Source organism: Suricata suricatta, chromosome 2 (assembly GCF_006229205.1).
Source record: "Suricata suricatta isolate VVHF042 chromosome 2, meerkat_22Aug2017_6uvM2_HiC, whole genome shotgun sequence".
Taxonomy (NCBI): domain Eukaryota; kingdom Metazoa; phylum Chordata; class Mammalia; order Carnivora; family Herpestidae; genus Suricata; species Suricata suricatta.
In genome coordinates this window covers 22956036-22981882 of record NC_043701.1, presented here as the reverse complement: position 1 = coordinate 22981882, position 25847 = coordinate 22956036, and the positions used below count along the sequence as shown (strand labels likewise).

The window sequence follows — 25847 nt, the reverse complement described above, 5'->3', positions numbered from 1 at the left end:
ATTTACTGCAGAGGGGGGAAAGCATTCAGAATCCATGTTCTACTGGTGAAAGATTAGGGAAAATATGAAACTTTGGAAAATCTTTCCTTTTGATTTTTAATTTTATGGGGTTTTTTCCTCTAAGACCGTAACCTCTCTAGACAATACTGAGGGATATCTGTAGAGTGTGCTAAATATGTTAGTATCCTGTGGCTTCTCTGTAATTTTTAATTATTTTTTAATAAAGTGCTCCAGCCTTGTGCTTGTTCATTAGAATCACCTTTGATTGTTGAGATTCTGACTCTGTGGTGTAGGACCTGGAAACCTGTACTTTGAACAGCACTCCAGGCAGTCATCATGCCTGGGAAAGTTTGGGAAACACAGATTAAGGAATGCTAAAGCAGTTGTTATCCATCCCTGTACAGTCTGAATGGTTTGATCCTTGAAGATGATTTGAGATTGAGCATGGATAATGGGAGACAACTTGGTGCTATATATACCAGACGACTTTGCTCAAGTATTTCATGGTTCCTAATCTTACGATCATCAGAATCACCTGAGAAGCATTTAAAACTGCAGATGCATTCATTCAACTTTAAAGATTCTAATTCAATATGGGGAATTTTTTTTAAAGCTTCTTAGGTAATCCTAATAACCAGCCAGGTTTAATGACCAGACTTCTGATATAGTTCAAAAAGTAAAGTTGTTGGGAGCCAGTAAGTAAATTTTAATTTAAATGTTGGTCCTTTCACTTTTTAAAAAGATTAATGTTCTATTTTGGTGTTTTTAAAAGGGGGCCTATGTACAAGGTGGAGATTTTAACTGATTCCTTGTTAGCTTCCAATCAGATGAAGAAAACTGGTGAAAATTTCTTACCATAAAATTGGAAAGTCTGATATTCTACCATTCTTATTTTGTGGATTAAGTAATAATATTTGGGGTGATATCAAATTAATAACTGGATATGAGCTTTTAATTTCTTGTTTAATTACAAAGCACACTGCTTCTGGAATTAACTAACCTTTGTTTTTGTTTAAGATCTGATTATCATGGACCTGCGACAGTTTCTTATGTGCCTGTCCTTGTGCACAGCCTTTGCTTTGAGCAAGCCCACAGAAAAGAAGGACCGTGTACACCATGAGCCTCAACTCAGCGACAAAGTTCACAATGATGCTCAGAGTTTTGATTATGACCATGATGCCTTTTTGGGTGCTGAAGAAGCAAAGACCTTTGATCAGCTGACACCAGAAGAAAGCAAGGAAAGGCTTGGGTAAGGTGCCAGCTCTCAGGGAGCTAAAGTAACAACATTTCCTTATAAGCCAGCTCATTCTTTTTTTCTCTTTCGGCTTGGCAACCCAGTAAAGCTGTTTTGAACTACATCTTCTGAAAGCTAGCCACAGAATTGCTACCACTAAAATTTAATTAATTGATTGCTTTCATCCATTTCTCCACCGAATAATGGTTTTCACCTCATTCTACAAAGCAAAGTCATTTTTGCATAAAAGTACCTAATGCTACAGGACCCAGATTGAATTGCATCTTGTTCCCAGAGGCACATTACATGGGAGGCTTCTCATCCCTGATGCTTTTAATTTTTAAAAATGTTCTGTGGCCTATTCATTGTGCCCCAGGCCAAGCCTTTGAGTGGATAATAAACTGCATATGATAGCCCTGGGCTAATTTCTATAAAGTTGATGATTTCTGAGAATATCCTTCATTCTCTTTGTTTTCATTCTCAGATATTTGCTTAATTAAAAAACAAAAGCAAACCAACCTTGCATTTTAGAAGATTGTAATAAGTAATGGTCTTAATGTCAGAGTATTAGTTGCTGTTTCAATAACAGCTGGGTCATAGTTGGGTTCTGTGGCTCTCAGCAGGCATCTTTTTACCTGGAAGGTTGATTTGATGATATACCAGTTGATAATTTCTAAGCATCTGAGAATGGTTTTTTTTTGTTTGTTTGTTTTGGTGGTTTTTGTTTTTTGCTCTTCTGAAGCCTTGTTTTTTAAGGAAATGCAGGTTATTTGTTTTTGAGAGGGGTGTGGGACAGAGGCTCTTAAGCAGGCTCTGCCACTGACAGAGAGCCCAACCGTAGGATAGGGCTCAAACTCACAGACCTGATCAGGACCTGAGCCAAAGTGGGATGCCCCCAAGGAAATGCAGGTTAACTTAGTGAACATTTTCTCCTTAATGAACATCATTGGTATAACTTTCTGAACTATATTCAAGAGATTTGTACGGAAAGTTGTACCACATAGGAATTTCCAGAAGTATTTTGCCATTGTGGATAGTGCTATGATTAGAAGACATTCTAGGTTTGTTTTGGGTGATACTTCAGAATAAATTCTATCCTTTAATTGGATTATCTCCTGACTGAGAGGTACAATGTTTTATTCTTTTTAGAGATTTTTTTTAACATTTATTTTTTTGAGAGCATGAGTGGGGGAGGGTCAGAGAGAGAAGATGACACAGAATCTGAAGCAAGCTTCAAGCTCTGAGCTGTCTGCACAGAGCCTGATGCAGGGCTCAAACTCACCAGCCATGAAATCACGACCTGAGCTGAAGTTGGACACTCAACCTACTGAGCCACCCAGGTGCCTCCAGTATTCTATTTTTAAACACAGACAGAAATACCCAAAAGATTTTTCTATGTAGAATGAGACAGTATCTCTAAACATTTGAAAATAGGCTGAAAAAACAAATACATTAAAGAGTCAGTCTTCTATTAGGTTGCTTTCTAATTTTAAGAGACCACGCTCACTTTTAATTTTAATCTTGTAACTATGCTAACATTTGGGCCAAAAATAGGGGTGCATGAGAGTCTCAATCTTCATGTCTCACCTGTTAATAATGTGCATGTCTGACCCATATTTGGGTCTGTACATGGCTCTTCACAGAATTACTCTTAAATAAAGGGCCTTTAGACTTGGTGTTAATGAGTGTGTTCTGGCTCTATATAGGTGGTAGGTAGAATGGCTCTGCTAGCAGTTTTCAATAGAACGTTCCTTTTGTCATCAGTAAATAACAAAAACTCAACACATGAGCAGACTCCATATTTGAGTAGAGTAAGATGGTTAAAATCATGTTTTTCATAGAATGTATGAACGAGTACTATTTGCTTCTCCTAAATTTTGGAGGTAATGACAAATGAGGTGCTGTACTATTGTAAGCAAGGATTCCAGATGTACTTTTTTTTTAAATTTATTCACTGTGCATTTTAAACATTGTTTTGGTAAGTGACTCTATACCAGAGGTTGGGAACAACAGATTCTTCTCCTCTTTTCCATCTATATAGAAAGCAAGTGATGGAGAGATCATTGTTTATACCTGCAGGTGGCAAAAATTCACTACTATTTTTAAATCTTTAGTAATATCTAAAACACTTTAAAAACAATTTAATATAGTTTTCCTTTTTTCTTAAGAATTTTGACAAATAGAATATACTTTTTTATGTGTATATTCATCCCCAGTCATCCAAAGTGGTCTTAAATATACTTAATTTTCATTTGTGTGTCCTTCAAATGAGGGTTTATTTGTTTTGAGATGGTGATCCTGAATATTAAAAAGTTCTCACACTTGATATATTTGCTTTAGAAATGAACTAGAGCAGTCATCATCCTTTTTTAGGTCACAGGCCAATCCCTTTGAGAGTCTAAGGAAAGCAAAAGACTCTTCCTCAGAACAGTGCACATAAGAATATATATAAAATTTTGCATGCTGAAAATTTCAGGAATATTTTGGAACTCTCCTCGAACCTACTTACTAACACTGGTTCATAAAAAAAAAACAAAGGATTTGATTTTTGACTCTTGAAAAATGCAGAGGCATGTGTTACTTCTTAGGAGAAAAGAACTTAATAAGGTCCACTAAGTGCATTGTGTCTACCCTGGAATAAATGCTTACTTGATGACATAATAACTACATCTGTAGGTCACAGGAAGACAACACCATTAGCTTCATAAATTTGCGCAGGCTTTTAGAGATCAGAGTTTAGAGCTTAGTGCCTAAAAGAGGACATACCCGCTTCCAGTATATTTTCACAGCTGCCTACAGGCTGGATGGCCAGCAGGATAAGAATGGCTTTTATATTTTTAAATGGTTATTGAAGTATAGACATATGGGACAAACCATATGTGGCTCACAAAATCAAAAATATTTACTATCAGTCCCTTTTCAGAAAAGGTTTGCCAACCTCTGGGTTAAACCATTTGAGGTATTTTGGCTGGAATAAATAGAGTGGGATTCAGCCAACTTCATTAACAAAAGCCCATCTTGTGGAATCCTGTGCTCTTTATCCAAGTGATCCTTATCTGAGTGACCTGCTTTAGGCTGTTTATAGTAGTTTAAAATTCTCTCGTTTGAGGATGGGAGGCATTCTGATACCTTACCCTTTTTATCTTAATGGTACAGTAGCACTATTGGTAGTCAGTACCATTTGGACATAAACTAGGTCCTATTATAGATAATGCAAAGATTTTTAATACTGGTATAACTTAATGTGTTGATATTTTTTTAAACTCTAGAGTTAAAGTTACAATAAACTTTTATGTCCATGCAGATAGAGGAGGGTATTTAAGAGATAGCTTCTTACTGCTTTACCTTTTCTGTTAACACTTGAGAGTAAAAGCTCTAAGATGACACATTTCCTGAAGGAGTATGCTTGTTAAATTAGTAGAGTTTAGGTACTAGCTAGTTAAGGCTAACAACGTACCAATATCAAGATGAATCTCTTCATAGTGTCACTAGTAGTCTGTGATTTTAATCATTTTCTAATGTTGTGTTCATGAATGAATGCAGCCTGGGAAAAGACATTATTTGCTACCAAGTCAGAAGTCTTTTTCAGTCCTGCAATAATAAAGCATACGATTATGCCAAGATTTCACTTCTCTTGGGCATCTTGATTTGAAGTTCCCATTCCAAACTGGGCCACTTACTTGGGTTGACTTTTCATTGGTCATCTTAGCCACTGTAAGTGAGTGGTTGCATCTTTAGGGATTTTGATATCATGCACATATTTTGAAATTCTTAAGTTAAACTGAGATGCCAAGCCTGGAAGAAGAGTGCATGAAGGGTGAAGTATATTGATTCTTTAGCTTTGTAGTTTTGCTTTATCATCTGTATTCTCACCCTCTCAACTTATTAACATTCTCATAATCTCATGTATGTCAGGGGTGGACATTCTTATCACAACGTTTCCTCTGAGTTCTCTGTTTTTGTGGTTCTATGTGAAAGTCCAATTCAACATAGTATGTAATAGGCTGTTAGCTATTTTTTATAAGAAACGTGTCTGTCCTTGTGTCTTTGTGTACCTGTGGATTTTTTATTTTCTTTTTGATTTGGGGGTGTTTTTTATGCATGTGTTTAGGTTTTGGTTTTTTGGCTTTTGTTTTTTTAATAATCTTGAGGTATAAGTGACCTCAGAACTATGTTTGATACATTTTTTAACAAAAGTGTTATCTTTTTTTAAAAGCAGCTGAATTTTTTAAAGTCTGGTTTAAATTTTTGAATTTTTAGAAAACCCTATCAGTGATTTGTGATTATTTACCAAGAAATTTAGATTCTCCTAAAAGCAATAAAAGCATAAAGATTTGCATGTTGTGCTCACTTTGGCAGCACATGTACTAAAATTGGAACAATACAGAGAAGATGAACATGGCCCCTGCACAAAGGATGACATGCAAATTCGTGAAGCTTTCCATATTAATAAAAAAAAAAAGGGATTTGCATGTTGTTTGATACGAAGAGTGGAGAACCCAGATAGGAATGGATATTCACTCCTGGATTCTGACCATTGGCTGTAACCTCATCCCTAAAAGGAGACTTGGTTTCCTTTTGCATATAAGTGCGCCAACCATGGACTTGCTCTCCTCGTCTAAAGTGCTCATTACTAGTAACAGGCCATTTCAGAGAAATATTTTCAGATGCCTGTCTGGAAGGTTTTTTTGGAGACAATTTTTATGTCTATGCTTTAGTCCTAGGCAACACCTATGGTCACAGCACACACCTGGCTAAGTCTAGAGCCCTGTGTCCTTTTAACCTCTTGCTGGATTTTTCTGCATTTTCTACAGAAAGATTGTAAGTAAAATAGATGGCGACAAGGACGGGTTTGTCACTGTGGATGAGCTCAAAGACTGGATTAAATTTGCACAAAAACGCTGGATTTACGAGGATGTAGAGCGACAGTGGAAGGGGCATGACCTCAATGAGGACGGCCTCGTTTCCTGGGAGGAGTATAAAAATGCCACCTACGGCTACGTTTTAGGTAGGTCCCTACTATCTGGGGGAAAAAGCCTTGTGGAGCTGGCACCTTGAAACGTAACTGTTTTGTCTTGTAGAATGATTGTAGATAAAATAGACGTGGATAAAGATGGGTTTGTGACGGAGGGGGAGCTGACATCCTGGATTAAGCACGCCCAGAAGAAATACATATATGACAATGTTGAAAACCAGTGGCACGAGTTTGATATGAATCAAGACGGCTTAATCTCCTGGGATGAGTACAGAAACGTGACTTATGGCACTTACTTGGGTAAGGGGCAAGATGTCAGCCTGATAGAGACCATGGTCTTGAGTCAAAGAAACAAATGGGTCACACAGTGAAGGAAAGGAAGAAGTTGTGCTCTTTAAAAATAGTCCAAATGCTGTGATGAACTGATTTCCCTTTATTTTATTAACTTTAAATGTGTATATTAAGTATTTTAGTTTTGTAAGGTCTGGCATCTTCTACATCTTTAGCATTTCAGAATATACTTTAACAGTTTTTCTTTCCGTGATCCCTCAGACCATTTTTGGAGCAGCTCTCATCTAAAAGGCAGCATTATTTCAATAATGCAAAGCAAGAGACTTTGAAATATCTCTTGACTGGGTCACATTAAAGTGGTGACCAAGATCAGATACCTTTCCTTGATAAAATTTAACTATTTTAGTAGGTCTGCTTACTGAAGTTTAGAAATGAAAATTTCCCATTTGTTTTCTCTGGCACATGAGTTTATTAGCCTGCCATGCAAATGCTTCAAGGCAAATAAATGTGATTGCTTTCTGCTGAGTTGGTAGCTTGTATGCTTGGGCCACCTGTTAGTAATCTTCTTTTATTTATTACACTTGCCTATTGCTGAATGCTAGGTGGCAGTCTTACTGAGTTGATGATTAGGGTGTTTTTGTTATGCGATTCCTCTTTGTAGTTACAATTTGAGAGAAGAATGTATAAATGTTACTTCTTGCATTTTTATCCTGGAAATAAGGCAAATTTCTGGGTTAAAGCGAGCATTCTCCACCACTGATTAACAAGCAGTGAGTGTATAATGGTCTGTTTCCCCCACTGAATAGCCAGCTGTCTGTGTTAATTACAGGACTGCATGCATTTCTAGTGAAGAGACTTTTATTTCTGTATTGAGCTTGTTCTCATTCCTAAGACTTAAGTGGCAATCTCACTTCATGCTTGACACTTAGCCAAGAACCAAACATATCCTTCACCCAATTAAGAACATGTGTATTAAGAAGTCAGTGCAGATGGAGAGGCACCCGTGCTTCTGCTTTCTGGCTGAGACCCAGCACCCTCCTGATTTATTTGGACATTTAAATATAGAGCAGAGGCTAGGCTATAGGTGATCTAAACAGAATGGTATGTTAATAAATCTCAATTCAGACCTAGGCTCTTACTTGCTACCCAAAATGAATTTTAAATTCTTTGTATGATTATGTACATAAAAATCTGTTCTCTCAAGTCAAATGATTCAATGTAATGGGTATTTCTACTGAGACTGAATAAGCTGAAGCACTGGCTAGAGAAGCAATATCTTTATAAGGCATCTTTCCCTGGAGGCACGTGGGTAGATAGCATTGGGGTAATGAGGTGGCTTACAGAAGTGCTGCCAGGGTTTTTTGTGAGAGTATGTTCTTGATTTAATGTTTGAGTTCAGGTATAAGTCATCTTAGCTTTTAATTAAAATCTGTCTTAATTAATCTGCTTTCCACAGGAGGAAGTTTAACACTGTCTCTGCTACAAGTAAAATGTGAAATACTAAGATCCATCCTGGCTATCCCACAACTAGAACAAAAAAAAGCCTGCTTGAAACTACAGGCTGGCTAGCACAGTAAACTGGTACTTAGGATAGATATGGCACTCTAAGGAGTGACAGCAAACACATGAACTTAGTTATTTAAAATAAAATAAAATATTTTATCTTTTGTGTGCATGTTATCAGGCTGCTTGATTCCAGTCACCACATGTTACCCTGAGGTAGAGAGAAGGGCTCTTAGTTAAGAATCTAGTCTTATTGTGTAAGTTGTCTTCTGCTATCTTATTTTTGTTACAGAGTTAGTACTGAAACTTTGTTTATAAGAGATAACTTAGTATCTTTAAAAAGTGTCTTTTCTTTAAATTCTCCATCTTCAACCTATTATGGTTTGAGTATCATGTATACTCATTCATTCAATAAGCCGTCTTAAAGAATGAAGTTTCAAACTGTGCTTAAAGTATGGAAGGACTGAACTTTGGTATCAAAAGTCAGCAGTGTGATACTGTTGTTAAAAGGGCCCTGTGGGTCTTTTTATAAAACTAGTGCCATATTTTTATTTAATCAGTATGTTCTAGGAACAGTTGTTTCTTAGCTTGAATGTGGTGTCTTTTACATTTCATGATATCTTCATGTGCTATCTTTTAGTCCACACAGAGATTGAAAAGGTTTTTTTGTTCATTTAATTTGGGCTTTTTCCTACAGATAACTCCTTCAACTTAAAGAAACTGAATTTCATTCTTCAAGAGACTAAATAACTACTGCTTATATAGTTCAACATCATAACACATGGATAGGTCCCAATTCAATTTGGTTGTAATCTAATGTTTGCTTTTTGTAACAGCTTTATTGAGGTATAATTGGATGTAGTACACTGCACATATTTAAAATGCACAATTGATGAGTTTTGACATAGGTATGTACCAACGAATTCATCCTTACAGTCAAGATAAAGGAACATATTCATCACCCTAAAAAATTTCCTCGTGCCCCTTTATAATCCTGCTTACCTTCCCTCTCCCTGTCCCTAGGCAACCTCTGACCTATTATGTATAATTCTAGATTAGTTTTGCATCCTAGAATCTTACATAAATGAGGAAAGGGATGGCAAACAGTACCTGTAACTCATGGTAGATAATCGGAGTTGGCTGAAAAAACTAAGTGTGACTTTTCAAAGGGTAATGATGCTGTTGCTTGAATCAAAGAGACCTTGATATGAGATAGAAAGCCTTTGATATCTAGCTTCTCAGTGGGAGTCGAATGTTTAATAAAAATAGCAATAGCTAACATTTATTGAAAGCCAACTATACACCAGGCACTATTCTAAACACCTAGAATTATTTGCTCATTTTCCCTCATAGCAGTCCTGTGAGACAGACACCATTCTCACCTCCATTTTATAGATGAATAAATTGGAACACAGTTAAGTTACTTGTCCACAGTCACACAGCTAGGAGGTGGGTAGAGTTCGGATTCAAATCCAGATAGTGTGGCTTTAGAAGTACCACTGCCTCTCAAATATAACTAGAAAGCTTGAACCCTCTAGTAGCCTTAGTATCACCAAAAATAGTGAAGTATTACATAGGTTACATAGCCAAGGAGCCAGGGTTCCATGTTGGATGGCAAACATTTACATTCAACTTGAACCTGACCTTGATGACAAAACTGAATATTTTCACACTTACAATTTTACCTGTGGATTCAGGTTGTTTCTTCATTGCTTGGTTTATCCTTCTTGAAAATTGATTTTTCAGCCCATATATTTTCATGTTTTGTGGAAGTTTGTTAAGATTTGACCTAAATGTTTTGTTTTCTAGATGATCCAGACCCTGATGATGGATTTAACTATAAACAAATGATGGTTAGAGATGAGCGGAGATTTAAAATGGCAGACAAGGATGGAGACCTTATTGCCACAAAGGAAGAATTCACAGCTTTCCTGCACCCTGAGGAGTATGACTACATGAAAGACATAGTAGTACAGGTCTGTGGAGAGCAGTGATTCTCAACAGAAACTCAGCTTCTCTTTTTGTTGTTTACACTATCTTTTGTCTTTAGCCGTCCCCTATATTTGGAAGAATGATTTATTTTTAAGTAAGCTCTAATAAGCTCCAGTGTAGGGCTTGAGCTCAATGACCCCAAGATCAAGAATCCCATGCTCTAATGACTGAGCCAGCCAGGTGCTCCAGGAAAATCCTATTTTTTTTTAATGGTTATTTATTATTTTGAAGAGACCAAGAGTAAGTGAGAAAGGGACAGACAAGAGGGAGACACAGAATATGAAGCAAGCTCTGAGCTGTCAGCACAGAGCCCAGTGTCGGGCGCGAACCCGTAGTCCTCAAGATCATGACCTGAGCCGAAGTTGGATACTTCATTGATTGGGCTACCTGGGTGCCCTAGGAATACCCTATTTTTAAGTGTCCCATAACTGGGACACCTGGGTGGCTTAGTTAAACACCCAGTTTCAGCTCAAGTCACGATCTCATAGTTGGTGAGTTTGAACCCTGTATGGGGCTCTCCGCTGTCAATGGGAGGCCTGATTCAGATCCTCTGTTGCCCTTTCTCTCCTCCCCTTCCCCACTCATGCTCCTTCCTGTGTCTCCCTCTCTCTCTCTCTCAGAAATAAACATTAAAAAAATCCCATAACCATTGATCAGACACTAATAACAGTAATATTGAAGAATTCTCACAGAAGGCAGTTAACCAGTAAAACACAAACTGTAGACTTTATAGTTTTATAAACATAAAACGTAGACTATAGTTACATACCTGTTAGTCATATTTGTTAGAATGACTTCAGCATGACTGGGGCTACTCCATGGGCTTGGTGGGATAGGTCATTATTAAATAGTGCCAGTGTTCCTCCAAGAAGATTCATAATTGTTTCGGGTTGAAGCATAACAAATAGTTAGTATTTTACCATTTTTTTCTGCTAGAAAAACAGCAACTTCCTACCTACACATGTTCATGTGTGTTTCTATAATTTTTTTAATGTTTATTGTTTTTGAGAGAGACAGAGAGAGAGTGTGAGCCGGGAAGGGCAGAGAGAGAGAGAGAGAGAGGGAGACACAGAATCCGAAGCAGGCTCCAGGCTTCAAGCTATCAGCACAGAGCCCAACGTGGAGCTCGAATTAACAAACTGTGTGGTTATGATCTGAACCAAAGTCGGTTGCTTTAACTGATTAAGCCACCCCGACGCCGTAACCATACCCACACATTTGTGTGTGCTTTTAATGAATGATAAATAATTGCCTAAACTAATTCATCCAGATACGACTTTATTTAATAGTCTCTTCTTACCCTTTTGTCCAGGAAACAATGGAGGATATAGATAAGAATGCTGATGGTTTCATTGACCTGGAGGAGTATATTGGTAAGTCTGTTTCTACTGTTTTTCCTAGAAGCTGAGAAGTTGTAGAAATGTGTTTGCCCATAGAAATAACTTACCCCTGGGTGGCTCTGTCACTTGAGCATCTAACTCTTGATTTTGGCTCAGGTCATGATCTCATCATAGTGAAATTGAGCCCTGCATCGGGCTCTGCATTGGGTATGGAGCCTGCTTGAGATTCTCCCTCTCCCTCTGCCCCTCCTTGCACACACCACAAGTGAGAACTCTCTCTCTTTTTCTCTAAAAATAAACAAAGAGGGACGTCTGGGTGACTTAGTCAGTTAAGTGTCCAACTTCAGCTCAGGTCATTATCTCACAGCTCATGAGTTCAAGCCCCACATCAGGCTTTGTGCTTACAGCTCAGCCTGGAGCCTGCTTCAGATTATCTGTCCCTCTTCTGTTCATATTCTCTCTCTCTCTCTCTCTCTCTCTCTCTCTCTCTCTCTCTCTCTCTCACAAGAATAAACATTTTTAAACCAAAAAATAAAATAAAAATTTTAATGTTAATTAAAAAATAATTTGGAGTGCCAAGTGGCTCAGTCAGTTGAGCGTCCCACTTTAGTTCAGGTCATGATCTCACAATTTGGGTGTTCGAGCCCTCCATCAGGCTCTCTCCATTCAGTGCAGAATCTCCCCTTCAGATCCTCTGCACTCCATCTCTACGCCTCTCCTGCTTGCTCATTTGTTCTCTCTTTCTCAAAAATAAATATTAAAAAATATAATTTACCTCTTGGGTCATCTCATTAAGCCAGACCAGCATGAGGAATAGTGTTTCATGATAAAGTATCTGTAGCAGCACTGTCCAATCAAAATGTAAATGTGAGCCACATATGTAGTTTTACTTTTCTAATAGCCATATCAAAAACATTTTTAGGGATGCCTGGGTGGCTCAGTCAGTTAAGCATCCAGCTCTTGGTTTTGGTTCACCAGGTAATGATCTCACAGTTCGTGAGTTAGAGCCCTAGGTCGGGCTCTGCACTGAAGGGGTGAATCCTGCTTGGGATTCTCTCTCCCTCTTTCTCTGTCCCTTCTCAGCTGGTGTGCATGCTCTCTCACTCTCTCAAAATAAACTGAAAAAAATTTTTAACATTATTTATTTCAATATATTTTATTTAATCTAATCTAAATTACTATACATTTAACATGTTATAAATTATTAAGAATTTTTCTCATTTTTGTCTTCAAAAGCATATTTTAAAGCACATCTCCAATCAGACCAGCCACAGTTGAAGTCCTTGATAGCTCATTGTGACCAGTGACTACCATATTGGATAGCACTGAGTATTTCCTCCATTCTGTAGTATTCTGTTTGTATTTGCTGTCTAGGTCCTCTGTTCCCTTTCTTTTTTTCACCTGTCCCTTGTTTTGAGCAAGTTACTTCTTTTCTCAGATTTTATCTAATTATACTTGCTCCTTATATTTAGGTTTATTCCCATTGAATTACTCTCTGAATATTTACCATTCTTCAAAGACTCAGTGATGTGTTTTAAGTTTTTTAGAGAAAAAGGGACGAGCAGTGGAAGATTGAATTTTTTTTTCTTTTTTTTACCAAAATGATTTTTTTTAGTGGAGTTCATCAGCACAGTGAAAGTAAATGTCTGGCTGCATCTACTGAGACTGCTTCAGATACTTTTTATTCTTGGCTTTTGCCATTTTATCATCATAGTTAAAACTGAGGAACTCATTTGAACCTCCAGAGGAGAGGAATTAAGTTTTATAACTGTTAAGTACCATCATTTATCAAGCATTGAGGTCAAATAAGGAGGTATTTCTTTCTACCTTCCCAACATACAGATCCAAGGGCAGAGGAATTGTATTCTGAAACTATTAAACCATGTATGTGCGTGTGTGTATTTCTTTTGCAAATCCTTACCTAATGTAAACAACTTATACCAGGGATGCTGGGCTTTGAAAACCTCGAAGTCTCCAAACAATTTCTTCCAGTTTCTAGGGATATGCTAGTTTCTGCCCTATTGAGGAAAGAGACCATAAACGGCCATTGCCTCTTACATTTATCATTAATAAGTCCCAGAGTTATGCTGTTGAATTTTTTATTCTTTAAACTTGTTGTAGAACATTGCAAACATATACAAAATTAGGTAGAATCCCATGTAACTATGCCCAGCCCTAACAGCCATCTACCCATGACCAGTCCCTTCAGATCTATAACCAATCCACTTCCTTACTTTTTTTTATTATTTTGAAATAAATTCCAATCATCATCTCATTTCATCTCCAAGCATTGCATTATGTATCTTAAAAACATTTTTAACGAAATCTCAAATTAATTTCTTAATATTATGCAGATTAAGTCCTTTTTAAATAGAAAGATAAATACTATTATTCTTATCTTTACTCATCTATCTTTAAAATGCACTTACAGGGGCACCTGGGTGGCTCAGTCGGTTAAGTGTCCAGCTTCAGCTCAGGTCATGATCTCACAGTTCATGGGTCTCCCCGTGTTGGGCTCTGAGCTCAGAGCCTGGAGCCTGCTTCAGATTCTGTGTTTCCCTCTCTCTCTCTCTGTCCCTCTCCAATCAAGCACTGTTTCTCTCTGTCTCAATAATAAATAAACATTAAAAAAAATATTTTTAATAATTTAAAAAATAAATAAAATGCACTGACATTGTGTTGTATATTCTAGCTTCTTTTAAAAGTATGTCTTTTGGGGGACCTGGGTGGCTGAGTCAGTTAAGTGTCTGAGTTCGGCTCAGGTCATGATCTCACAGCTCATGAGTTTGAGCCCTGCATTAGTCTTCGCGCTGATGCTCAGAGCCTGGACCTGCTTCGGCCTCTGTCTCTCCCTCTCTCTCGGCCCCTCCCCTGCACATACTGTCTCTCTCTCTCTCTCTCTCTCAAAAAAAAAAAAAGATAAACATTAAAAAATTTATGAAAAACCGTATCTTTTATAAGCACACATTCCCTCTCTAATTCAGAATTTCCCCATATGTGCACTATGAAAGGTACCCACAGGACAGGTAAGGCAGGGCACTGGCCCAGTGGATCATACAAATACTACGTTTTATGAATCTGCTGTAGCATAGGAAAAAAACGGGCAAGTCCTGTCCTGAGATACTAGTACCTCCTTTGTTTAAAACAGAAGTAGTTCTACTCTTAGCCCTCAAGTTCAGGAAAATGACTGTACCAACTGTCAAGTGACAATAATATACTTTATTAATGAGTGCATCCTTGATTCAAGGGAAAACAGTCCATGGACTGGGGAGTGCAGTACCTAACAAGCTGGGGAGCGCTCTTTCCAAGGGATTTGGGGCAAGAGCCAGCAGCATAGAAATGGCGTGACTGGCTAGCAGGTCCTATTTTCTAGGGTCAGGTAAACTAGCCAAATCTGAGTTGGAGGATTATGATTGGTGTATGTTAAATTTCCTTGGCAGGAAATTTCTAAGTGCAGGCTAACTTGTGTTCAGATTTGTGGCTTGGGCCATCTGCTGGAGCACTCTCCATGTTGTGGCTTCCTGCATATAAAACCTTTACCACAACTAAGTAACTACCTTTGCTTAGAACTGCTAGAAACTGTTTAGATGTATATAAGGTATGTTCCCCTACCTTGCATCCAGTGCACATACACTGACTTTGATGTATACCTCAGGAGTCTTTATTTTTCTTTCACATAATTCTAAAAGAATTTTGACAAACAGTATTTTATTACACATTTTAAAATTGGTATCTGCAGTATTTAAATAGAAGTTTAAACAGTTGTAGGGGCACCTGGGTGGCCCAGTTGGTTAGGTGTCAGATTTCAGCTAAAGTCATGATCTCACTGCTCATGGGTTCAAGCCCCGCATCGGGCTCTGTGCTAACATCTCAGAGCCTGGAGCCTGCTTCAGATTCTATGTCTCCCTGTCTCTCTTCTCCCCTACTCACACTCTGTCTCTCTTAAGAATAAATAAACTATTAAAAAAAAAAAGTTGTTTAAACAGTTGTAAAGAATAATCTCTGTTGGTCGTAAATACTGAGTTTTAAAGTACTTTAACTCTTAAATCTAATAAAATTCAGGTACAGTAACAACTTCTTAGCCACCACCATTCCTATTGGTAATTTGAACAAACTAACTTTAGAAGATAACAGGAAATTAAGATTTGGACTGAGTATTCAGTAATACCAAGAAATTGATTTTGTGAAATGTGATAATGACATTATGGCTATATAAGAATATACCCTTCATTTTTAGAAATACGTTCTGAAATATCCTTAGTAATTGGTTGGTAGAGAGTTTGGGCTTCTAGTCTACACTCAAGTTTTCTTGAGAATTTAAAATAGGACCTTTCTAATACCAATACTCTGGTTTAACTAGTTACCTTGGATTGAAATGGAATGTAGGAAACAACTGTCATTTGAATGTTAGCCTTTACCTTTCTGGATGTTAGTCATCTCCCTTTATTTTTTCATTTTTTAAGGTCTGAGGACTCTTTGGACTCATTAACTCAAAATCAATAGCTGGAAATATTAATTAAACCTCAGGAAAATGCCTTGATTTCTAAGGTCTTTCTGACCTATAAAATAGCCTTGTAACAACTGCTACTACATTTTGGGTGGGGAAGAAGTTAAGCCAGATTAGCATGTGGCAATCTTGGGAAAAAACAAACTCACCCTTGATATTATGTATGTCTGTGCACACAGGTGACATGTACAGCCATGATGGAAATGTTGATGAGCCAGAATGGGTAAAGACAGAAAGAGAACAATTTGTTGAGTTTCGAGATAAGAACCGTGATGGGAAGATGGACAAGGAAGAGACCAAAGACTGGATCCTCCCGTCAGACTACGATCATGCGGAGGCAGAAGCCAGGCACCTCGTCTATGAATCAGACCAGAACAAGGTAAGTCTGGCAAGTCTGTTCCTTGGGGATTACCTAAAACATTGCTGTTGGGGTACATAGAGCATGTAAGGTCTTACTTAGTCTAAGTCTGCTGCAAATCTTAAGTTGGCAATTAAAAACTTAAAGCGCAGTGCTAGCTACCTGATCCCATTGTAGAAATCCCTTTGCCCAGTGTTCACACCATTGGAGGCATTTGGCTTCAGAAAAGAGCTTCTGTACATAGCCTGTGCCCAGCATGCATTGTCTGTTATCTTTGGATCCCCAGGAAATCTTCCCTGCTTTTTTTTTTTTTTTTCATTATTTCCTTTTTTCTTTTACCTGTTATAGGCACATTTTGCCTACTTAAAGTTGGTCGTTTCCTTCTTAAATATGCTTTTTAAAATTCTTAGTGGTTAGGTTTTTAAATCAGCTTTTCTCTGAAGCCTGTTAAAATTGTCCTTGATCAATTATCTGAGGCATTTGGCTTATTAAAAGAGTGGTATTATCACTAAGCCCTGTCACCTTTTCAGTGATTTGAATGCTCTGCTTAGAGTGAGCTGAAAATCAATCTAAAGATGGGGGGGGGGTTGTATTCTGAACATTTATATCTAGGCTAGTCTTCTGTTTCAAATGCAGTGTCTTATCGAGCCTTTGTAAGGGTTGGTCTGTTTTGAGTTCTTTCAGTCACTTAAAGTAGCCAAGTGCTGTGTCCTAACTGAGCTATGGGAGAAAAAAGAAACTTACAAGGTCAAATCTTGGAAGTCTGGCCTAGATAATTATTTAAAAAATTTTTTTAATGTTTTTTTTTTTTTTAATTTACTTTTGAGAGACAGAGAGAGACAGTGTGAACAAGGGAGGGTCAGAGAGACAGGGAGACACAGAATCCGAAGCAGGCTTCAGGCTCTGAGCTATCAGTCAGCACAGAGCCCGACGCGGGGCTCGAACCCACGACCGTGAGATCATGACCTGAGCCGAAGCCAGACGCTTAACCAACTGAGCCACCCAGGCCTAGATAATTTTTGAGATGAGTGTTTCAGCCTTCATCTGGGCTTGTGTCTGGAATCTGATTGGTGGCTAGAGTGTAGTGGGGATGAGGACCATGTGAGAATGTTGGCAGATTTCTTTGTTCCTGTGAGGCAGTGACTTGATGCACTTTATTTTACCCAGTTCTCTCTGTCTCTTACCTATATGGAGGAGATGTCCCATATCTTGCTTGATGTATCTCTTGCAATAAGTTATTAAGCTATATTATATCCATCCTTCCAATTTTAACTTAATAAGAAAAAATGTATTAATTGCTATTTTCTTCCCTCTATGTGTATGTGGAAGGGGTCAGGGATGAAGGTTGAGTTCCCCTGTAATTTAGTGAAATTAGAATCTTTTTTTTTTTTTAATTTTTTAACATTTATTTTTGAGAGAGCATGAGCAGGGGAGGGCAGAGAGGGAGACAGAGAATCCGAAGCAGGCTCCAGGCACTGAGCTGTCAGCCCAGAGCCTGACATGGGGCTCAAACCCACGAACTGCGAGATCATAACCTGAGCCGAAGTCGGCCACTTAACCAACTGAGCCACCCAGGTGCCCCTTGAATCTTAAATCTTGACTAATCCCTTTTGTTCTATAGCAGCGTTCCTAAATTTGGAATGGGAAATCTATTTTGCCTCAATTCACTCTTCTCTCTGATTTCAGGATGGCAAGCTTACTAAGGAGGAGATTGTTGACAAGTATGATTTATTTGTGGGCAGCCAAGCCACAGATTTTGGTGAGGCCTTAGTACGACACGATGAGTTCTGAGCTACAGACAGAGGAACCCACATTTCTTCAAAAGTAATTTATTTTTACAGCTTCTGGTTTCACATGAAATTGTTTGCGCTACTGAGACTGTTACTACAAACTTTTTTTAAGACCTGAAAAGGTGTAATGAAAACCATCCCGTCCCCATTCCTCCTCCTCTTTGAGGGACTGGAGGGAACCGTGCTTCTGAGGAACAACTCTAATTAGTACACTTGTGTTTGTAGACTTACACTTTGTATTATGTATAACGTGTGTTTATTTTTGTATTTGTTTTCTGGTTGGGAGTATGATATGAAGGATCAACATCCTCAACTCATGCTTGTAGGCAGATAGTAGCCCTTCACTCTTTCTCAACCCTTGCCGTGTAATTCTTATAATTCTGACTTACCTAATTTTTTGAAGCCTGAGATAATAAATGTTTAGGAGAGAGAAAAGGGGGGGAAATGCCCCACAATTAATATTTAGAGAGACAACATTTAATCTTGCCTATTGAGAAGTATGTTTTATAAGTAGTAGGGGGCCACATAGTCCATTCAGTTGCTGTAGGTCCAGCAATTGATCGTGGCATTATCTGGGCAAGGACAGATCCCTGTGCTTTCAGGAAGCTTGGCTCGACTTGATTTCATTCATTTTTTTTTCTTCCCAGTAGGACTATCTGTTTGCTAATTTTGCTGGGCACAGCTGTGTGTGGGAAGAGTTAGGGCCAGTGTCTTGAAAGTCAATCAAGTAGTGAGTGTGATCTTTTCACAGAGTTATATAGAGAAACAGCTGGAAAATTAAGGGAAAAATACCAGTGTTTTCAGGGCACACTTTTTTCTGGGTGTGCTTCTGTTGAAGTGCTCAAGACTGTCTTGCCTACTGAATTCACTTTAAGTGCCCCATTCAGCGCCTATCTCCCCAGGGGTTCCTAGGAATTAATCTTGCTTTCACTGCAGTTAAATTGTACTCCTTTCCAATTACGTCATTGAAAGTGCCTTTAATAAGAGAAATGATCACTGAATGAGGGTTCTTTTAAGAAACCCTGAGGTAGAGTAGATTTGGACCCCCTTATATGAAATGAAGCTTATAACCTCCTAGTGTATTGGGGATTTTTTTTTTCTTTCCTTTCTCTTTCAGACAGTGGTTAAATAGCAGTATTAGGAGCTTGGTTGCAGTGTTCTTATCTTGTGGGCTGGTTTCCAAAAACCACATGCTGCTGAATTTACCAGGGATCCTCATACCTCAGAATGCTAACCACTTACTATCAGGCCTGTTTCTGTGTCAGCTGAAGAGCTTGAACTCAGACTCAAAGATGAGAGGGCCTGCGTAGAGGACTCTGGTTTGAGGACCATTGCTCAACCTTCTTGCCTTTGACCCATCATTCCCTTTACCCCTGGTTCCCCTTCTTCCCGTTGCCCCCAAAAAGTGTATCATGGATCAGCAGATTGCCAATCCTTGTTAAAGAGAAGAACATTGTAGAAAGAGCTGAAGAAGCCACCTTCTGTTCCCAACACACTTTACCCATATTTTATGTAACACAAACTGTCTTTTTTGGTCCCTTTCTTAAAGATGGACCTCTTTTGAGAAGAATTGTATTCCAAGCTTTTTTAGCCCTCAGGTTACTAAGATAAATATATGTATATCTAACCTTTATTATTTCATATATCTTTATGGATAGTACATTCAGGTGGTGCTGGGTGATTATTATAATCTGAACCTAGGTATATCCTTTGGTCTTCCATGATCATGTTGAGGGGGACTACTTGGCCTGGTAAAAAAAACAGATTATCATGTACCTTCATCCTGGCCTTTGCATTGAACTCTTGAGAATAGATGCACTCTTTTAAAGTTTAACTCCAGCATAGGGGAATGGAAATTCTCTGCTCTCCAGATTCCCCATTTTTATTGTTAAGAAGATCAGAAATAACATCAGCCGGGATTAAAGAGAACACATGAGTTGTGTGGCAGGATAGCCTCACAGCTCACTAGGTACAGAAAACCCAGGCCTTCTGTTAATGTTATGCACTTAGAAAGCAAACCTTCATATGTTAAAATGGCAACTTCTGGATGCTGGGTGCTCAGCAGCAAGTGTTGTACTCTAATCTCTAATGATCCCTCTGGATTATCTTTTTGGTTTAAGTCAAGCCTGAGGCTGGTGAACAGTGGCTACACACCCACATTGTGTGTTCTGTGAATGCTAGCTCTCTTGAATTTGGATACTGGTTATTTTTTATAGGGTGTAAACCAAGTTTTATATTCTATAATGCAAACAGGTACCTATCTGTTTCTAAATAAAACTGTTTACATTCATTGTGCAGTACGTATGTCCTTTATTCCTTTAAGAAATGGGACTCTTGCTTAGAATTACAGGTGCTATAAAATGTCAAAGAAAAGGAGGTCTCCTGGAAGTTTACTGTACTCCTTCCCATCCCAGAGAAGTTCCCTTGCCTGCTCCCAAATTAGTTACTCCTTTCTTCTGAAATCTTCTGTCATCTTCTCACTACAGCTATCACCCTTTTCTGCTTTCCTCGGGCTGTATAACTGGAGAGGAGCCCAGCTGCTCATTACATAATTATCTGATGCCAAACAAGCCATTCCTGAATGTACACACAACATTCATCTTGATTTTTATTTCAAAAAGGCTTTTTTTAGGGGTAGCATAAAGTGTAAGGTAAAACAGTTTTTTGAACATTTTGTGAACATTATGAACTGAATAAAGGTATGTAAGGTCCTTTTGAAAACATGAAGAGAATTAAATATTAATACACAGCTTACGACAGATCTGTATGTTTAGCCAAATTGGGTGGGGAGCACCTGGAGTAAGTCGTGCTGGCTCGGGAGCATCTGCACACAGCTGTCCCTGCCAGAGCTACAGGGATTGTTGGCAGTCATGGCATACAGAGGTTGTATCAAACCCCTATTTTGGGTTTACTCAAGATTTTGTTTGTTTTTTCTATCTTTCCCATTTCTAAGGTGTTTTCATTTGTTCTAATTCAGACTATCATCTTAGAAGAGATTCCTCAGTAGAAAGAACAAATTACTGAAAAGGAAGATAATTGTTATCCATACACTGAAAAATCAGCCATGCTCCTTTCTAGTTGCCCCATATGTAGAAGTCAGTTCTCCAAGTGCTGTGAATGGTGCCACTTAGGAATGGAATTTGAGGATTGTTGACGTGGCCTTTGGAGTGGTCTAAAGTAGACCTGCCTGGAACAATAGCTTTGTTGGAAAGGAATCGTAGGAAAATGGGAGGTTGGTGCCCCAAATTGCCATCATTCCCCTTCCCATCTTCTGCATTTGTTAGTAGTTCGGTTTTTGAGAGAAAGATTGCCCTAAATGGGAAATCCTAGTTGCTCCAAATAAGCCAATATGGCTCCTTAGCTGGGACCAACTTGGCTGGAAGAGGAAACTTCGGTTTTCTGGGAGCTGGACATTTCAGAATCATCTGTCATGGGCTTCCCACACACCATCTCCATGATGCAAGCTCGGAACTGGAAGGAAAGGGCAGAATTGGAGATTGTCCCATGCAGACCAGTACAGAGGAGATGACATGGGGCAACGGGGGAAGAGATCTCATTCTTTGTACCCCAAGAGCCTCATACAGTGCCATATACCCAGGATCTCCTCGTGGTTTTGAATATATCTCCCTAATCCTGAGAGCTGCTGCTGGGTCTACAAGAGTAACCCCTACACGTTTTGGCTCAGAGGGTCCACTGCTAGGAAACCTCATAAAGCAACCTTCTTCATTAAAACACTCAAAAGTGGGGCCAGAGTTGGCCCGCCCACGCACCCCACGGTTACAAGAAGGTGCTCCCAATTGAAAAGGATTGCCAATTTTGTTCCCAACCAGGAGTTTTGAATCCATCTCCGAAGGCTAAGGAAATTAAATAGCTATTAATAATTCTCAGAGCAGGGGGTTTGCCCCACAAGATAGGAACTCTCCTAAATTCATCTGAATTCAGGTTTTTTGATTAGCTCAGATTCAGGATTTGAGATAGGAGGCCACCTGGCACCTTCAGATGATAAAGTGTTTTAGAGATCTATGCATATGTTGCGATTTCTGTGCGTTGCATATGCTCCTGCAGGCTGGAAGTTGGGAAGGATTAAGAACTCGTGGAATGGAAGGACTAGCAATTTAGGGTAATGATTAAATCTGTTTGTTTCTCAAGAAAACCCTTCGGAGCAGCCCGATTTTTATGGTTCAAATTCTGTTTTCTCTGGCTTCTATTCCCTTGTTTCGACAACCACTCCTTTCTCCCTGTGCTTACCAATAGCTTCCCTTATTCACCCTAGAAACCTTTTGAGTAGAGTCCAAGGTGCTCTGAATTAAAAGTCATTGATGAGAGAAGAACCAGGTCTTACAAACTCGAGTCTCATAGGAATGTAAACGGAGAGCTTTACCTGCTTATTCATGAAGCAGTAGATGATGGGGTTGTATACACAAGCACTCTTGGAGAAGAAGGCAGGAATGGTGACAAGCCGTAAGTCCAGCCCATGGTTACGGTTGTTGACCATGTACATGGCCATCGCAGCATAGGGCGTGTAGCAGACACAAAAGGATCCCACCATCACCACTACCATGCGGCTCACCTCCCGCTCTGCCTTCTGGGTCGTGGCTGACTCCTGTTGCTGGGCTGCGACCTGGGCAGAGCACAGAGAAACATCCTCTTCCTGGCCCTCAACTCAACCCTTTACTACTGGGGTAGAGGGTGGGTATTCACTCCAATTGCCTCTCTTCTGGCCTAGCGCCTCTTGTTCTCCTTCCTTGAGGAAGGCAGAATGGAGATGGCTCTCTGGTCTATGACATTGGAAGGGATCACAAGAATCTCTTGAAACACATTTGAGCAGAGAGGACCCCACACTACTCTTCACACCATTTCGTCATTCTCCCTGCCCCCACTCCCCTCACTGCTTTTAGAAATCTCCTGTACCTGGCTATGAACATTTCCAGATGTCTAATGTTCTTTCTTTTTTTGAGTTTGTTTTTTTAAGTAATCTCTACACCCAACACGGGGCTCGAACTCACAACCCCAAGATCAGGAGTTATATGCGCTTCCGACGGAGCCAGCCAGGTGCCTCCAGATGTCTTATGTTCTAAAGCACTCACCCATTCCTCCCTCTCATCTTGGAGCCCTGGCCCCCTCCTCCCTGAACCTCACAAAAATCACTCACGGCTCTGAGGGCTCCCAGCAGCTGCGTGTAGGAGAAGCAGATGACGGAGAGAGGCACAATGAAGCAAAAAATGAAGAGGAACCACGTATAGTACTCGCTGCGGTATTTGGTGCCCACGGTGTACCAGTCAGGGCCACAGGAACACTGCAGGCCCTCAGGAATGAACCTGCAAGGGACCAAGCACTCACCCACTGGACAGGCACTTGCTCACCACAGGGTTCAGCACAAAAATGAGTGGAGTGGAGCTGAGATCCTGGACTGTGCTCTCTGCTTAGAACCCAGAGGATGCCCAAAGACCTTCAGGCAGGGGCGGTTCCTGTCTTTACCAACTGAGGCTATAGCAATTTCAACTGCAGGGTGAACGTTAGCACTTGCCTCCCACAGCCCTTGCCCTCACCTACTCCACCAGCTTGTTAAAAAAAGTGGAGGTCAGAGACTAATGTTATACCCAATTCTTTCCACCCACGCCAATCTGAGTTCATAGCTAAGTTAGTGCCACTGCCCTACACTCTCACCGGCTCCAGCCAAAGAAGGGTGGGATGGAGACGCCAATGCCAATGATCCAGGTAGTCAGGACCACGATCAGTGCATGCTTGGAGGTGAAGCGGAAGTTGCCGAAGGGCTTACAGATGACCAGGTAGCGCTCAAAGGCCAGGAAGGCCAATGACCAGCCTGTCACCAGACCTGTAGTGAAATATGAGGGTAATTGGGGATAGATGGGCCTACCCAGCCTGGCAGACAGAGTGGAATACTGACAGGGTGGAGCAAGCATAGGGAGACAGAGGGCTGGACTGATGGTTGGTGTGGAGTTTGGGACTCAGTTGGTCAAACTTCTAGTCCGTGGTGCTTTAACCCTAATGATGAAAAGAGCACCAAACTCCTTTCCCCCAGACTCCTCTTTAGGGGCCCACCCTAACCCAACAGTCTGGTCCCTGATTCCAATCCTAGAGCAGTCCTTTGTCTCCCCCCAGTCTCCTTCCCCTGCATACCTGCTGTACAGCCCATGAAGGCCTCCCAAGCACAAACATGGCGGCCAAAGACGAAGTATCCATAACAGCTGGTGATGAAGACAATGGAGATAGAGGAGACACAGTAGAGGAAGCCCCCCAGGGACACATTGACCAGAATATAGTTGAGTGGCTGTCGCAACTTTTTGTATCGCAGGGTGGCCACCAGCACCAAGGCATTGAGTGGTGTTCCTACAAAGAAGACAAAGCCCATGAAGACGGCCTGGAGGCGGAAGGCCCAGACAGGGGCAATGTGGTACTGAGGCCCATCCCATGGCCCCACCAAGGAGATGTTCTTGAACAGAAAAAACTCCTCCTCCCCTGACATCTTACTCCTGGGATGTCCCCCACCCTCTGATTCCTCTTATAGAGTACCGTCCCACCACCTCTTCCCCCACCCTGCAAAGAACCCTCTCTCCAAAGCCACTTTTGGTCTCCTTGAATGATCAGTACTGATCCTAAGCCTCCTAAGGACAAAGTTTGAGATTAGAGATGTCCAAGCCCCCACCTAAATCTCCTTTTGTGGGCCCAAAGCCGATTGCATGTTGAGAGGATAAAAATATTGGGCTCAAAGAATCGACATGCAGTGCTGGGTGCTGGAATGAATAGGAGTCAGGTCACTGCAACCTGGGAGGTGCTGACCCACATTTAACAGAGATGCTCCATCACTTTTGTGTGCGTTCTCTGAATGCTGTTGAGGGCAGAACTCTCCATTTGACTTCTGGCACAACCACATCCCTATAGGCTTCTGCACCCATCTTCTCCTTTGTGGAAGGTTCCCCTAAGTCTCCCTTTCCAGAGGTCTTGGGTTCTCACTCAGCCTGGGATCTAGCCTCGGGCTGCAGGAAGGGGCAGGGAATGGGGAGTGCCCGGGGTGCACCTTAGTCAACAGCCTCCATAGATTGGTACAGGGGCAACTTGAAAATGCTTGAGGTCTCAGGCCTCCCTGGCTGCCTCAGTTTCTTCATGTTGAGTCTACCCAGAGAATGTATGTTTTCTACTCAGACCCCCCCACACCCCCAGCCCCGCTGAGGTTGCTTTGCTTACGGGCCCTACCTTTAGTTCAGCAGTACCCAAGTTGCCACAGTCTTGCCCTGTCTGCTCTGGAGTCCCACCTGGCTCTCACAGCCTAACCCAAGACCACTTCTGTGCAGCTCCCCCACCCAGTAAGGCCAGGTCTGCTCTAAGCTCCGCCTGCTCTTACACTCAACACTATACCTCAGCTCTGTGAATGTACCATCTTCCCTGCCTCAGCAGACCCAGAATGCAGAGATAAAAGTGACACACTTTAAATACAGATAAGTGAAAGGAGTATCAGATGAATCTCTCCGATGGGTAAAAATTTTATACTCCGGACAAAATATGAGAAACAACTACTGCAAAGTGCTATAAAGTACCCCAAAGAAGGCAGAAATGGTAAAGATCCAATCCTTGAATGACCAGAACCGTCTACATTAAAATGGATTCTGAGGGTACTTTCCAGTCTACATGGCAAGGGGTAGCTGGAGCTCAAGCAGGAAGTCCCAGCCTTTATGGCTTGCTGAGTCAGAGGACAGAGTCAGATTGAAGGTGGGCTTTTCAGAAGGAAGGAAGCCGCAGAAAAGGAAGCCTTCAGATCTGTGCGCAAATTCCCCTCACATCCTCAGCTGCCTGCTGAGCTATGCGTGGAGGAGTAACCAATGAGCCCAATGAAAAGAA

The 25847-nt window shown here is 40.4% G+C and overlaps 2 protein-coding genes and 1 non-coding gene across 4 annotated transcripts in view; 2 read left to right on the top strand and 1 right to left on the bottom strand.

The window, feature by feature from the left end:
• CALU (calumenin) overlaps positions 1-20287 on the top strand; it is a 29427-nt gene extending 9140 nt beyond the window's left edge. The window contains exons 2-7 of one of the 2 annotated variants that reach the window (XM_029923815.1): positions 1018-1249; positions 6316-6509; positions 9813-9979; positions 11308-11368; positions 16022-16221; positions 17887-20287. In XM_029923815.1, the coding sequence (XP_029779675.1) occupies positions 1029-1249; positions 6316-6509; positions 9813-9979; positions 11308-11368; positions 16022-16221; positions 17887-17991 (948 nt within the window). In that variant the 5' untranslated portion in view covers positions 1018-1028 and the 3' untranslated portion in view covers positions 17992-20287. Of the gene's footprint in view, positions 1-1017; positions 1250-6048; positions 6243-6315; positions 6510-9812; positions 9980-11307; positions 11369-16021; positions 16222-17886 lie in introns of both variants that reach the window. The other variant, XM_029923810.1, reaches the window with a different exon arrangement.
• On the top strand, positions 5578-5685 carry LOC115286099. Its single transcript, XR_003905858.1, has one exon. It is a non-coding gene; the product is annotated as a U6 spliceosomal RNA (small nuclear RNA).
• A 1060-nt stretch (positions 20288-21347) lies between the features above and the next one.
• OPN1SW (opsin 1, short wave sensitive) lies at positions 21348-24477 on the bottom strand. The gene is made up of 5 exons (XM_029955527.1): positions 24132-24477; positions 23658-23826; positions 23143-23308; positions 22372-22611; positions 21348-21461 (listed from the first exon to the last, which is right to left on the bottom strand). Exons 1-5 carry the CDS (start codon positions 24475-24477, stop codon positions 21348-21350), a joined length of 1035 nt encoding a protein of 344 aa, XP_029811387.1.
• Between the last annotated feature and the right edge of the window lie 1370 nt (positions 24478-25847).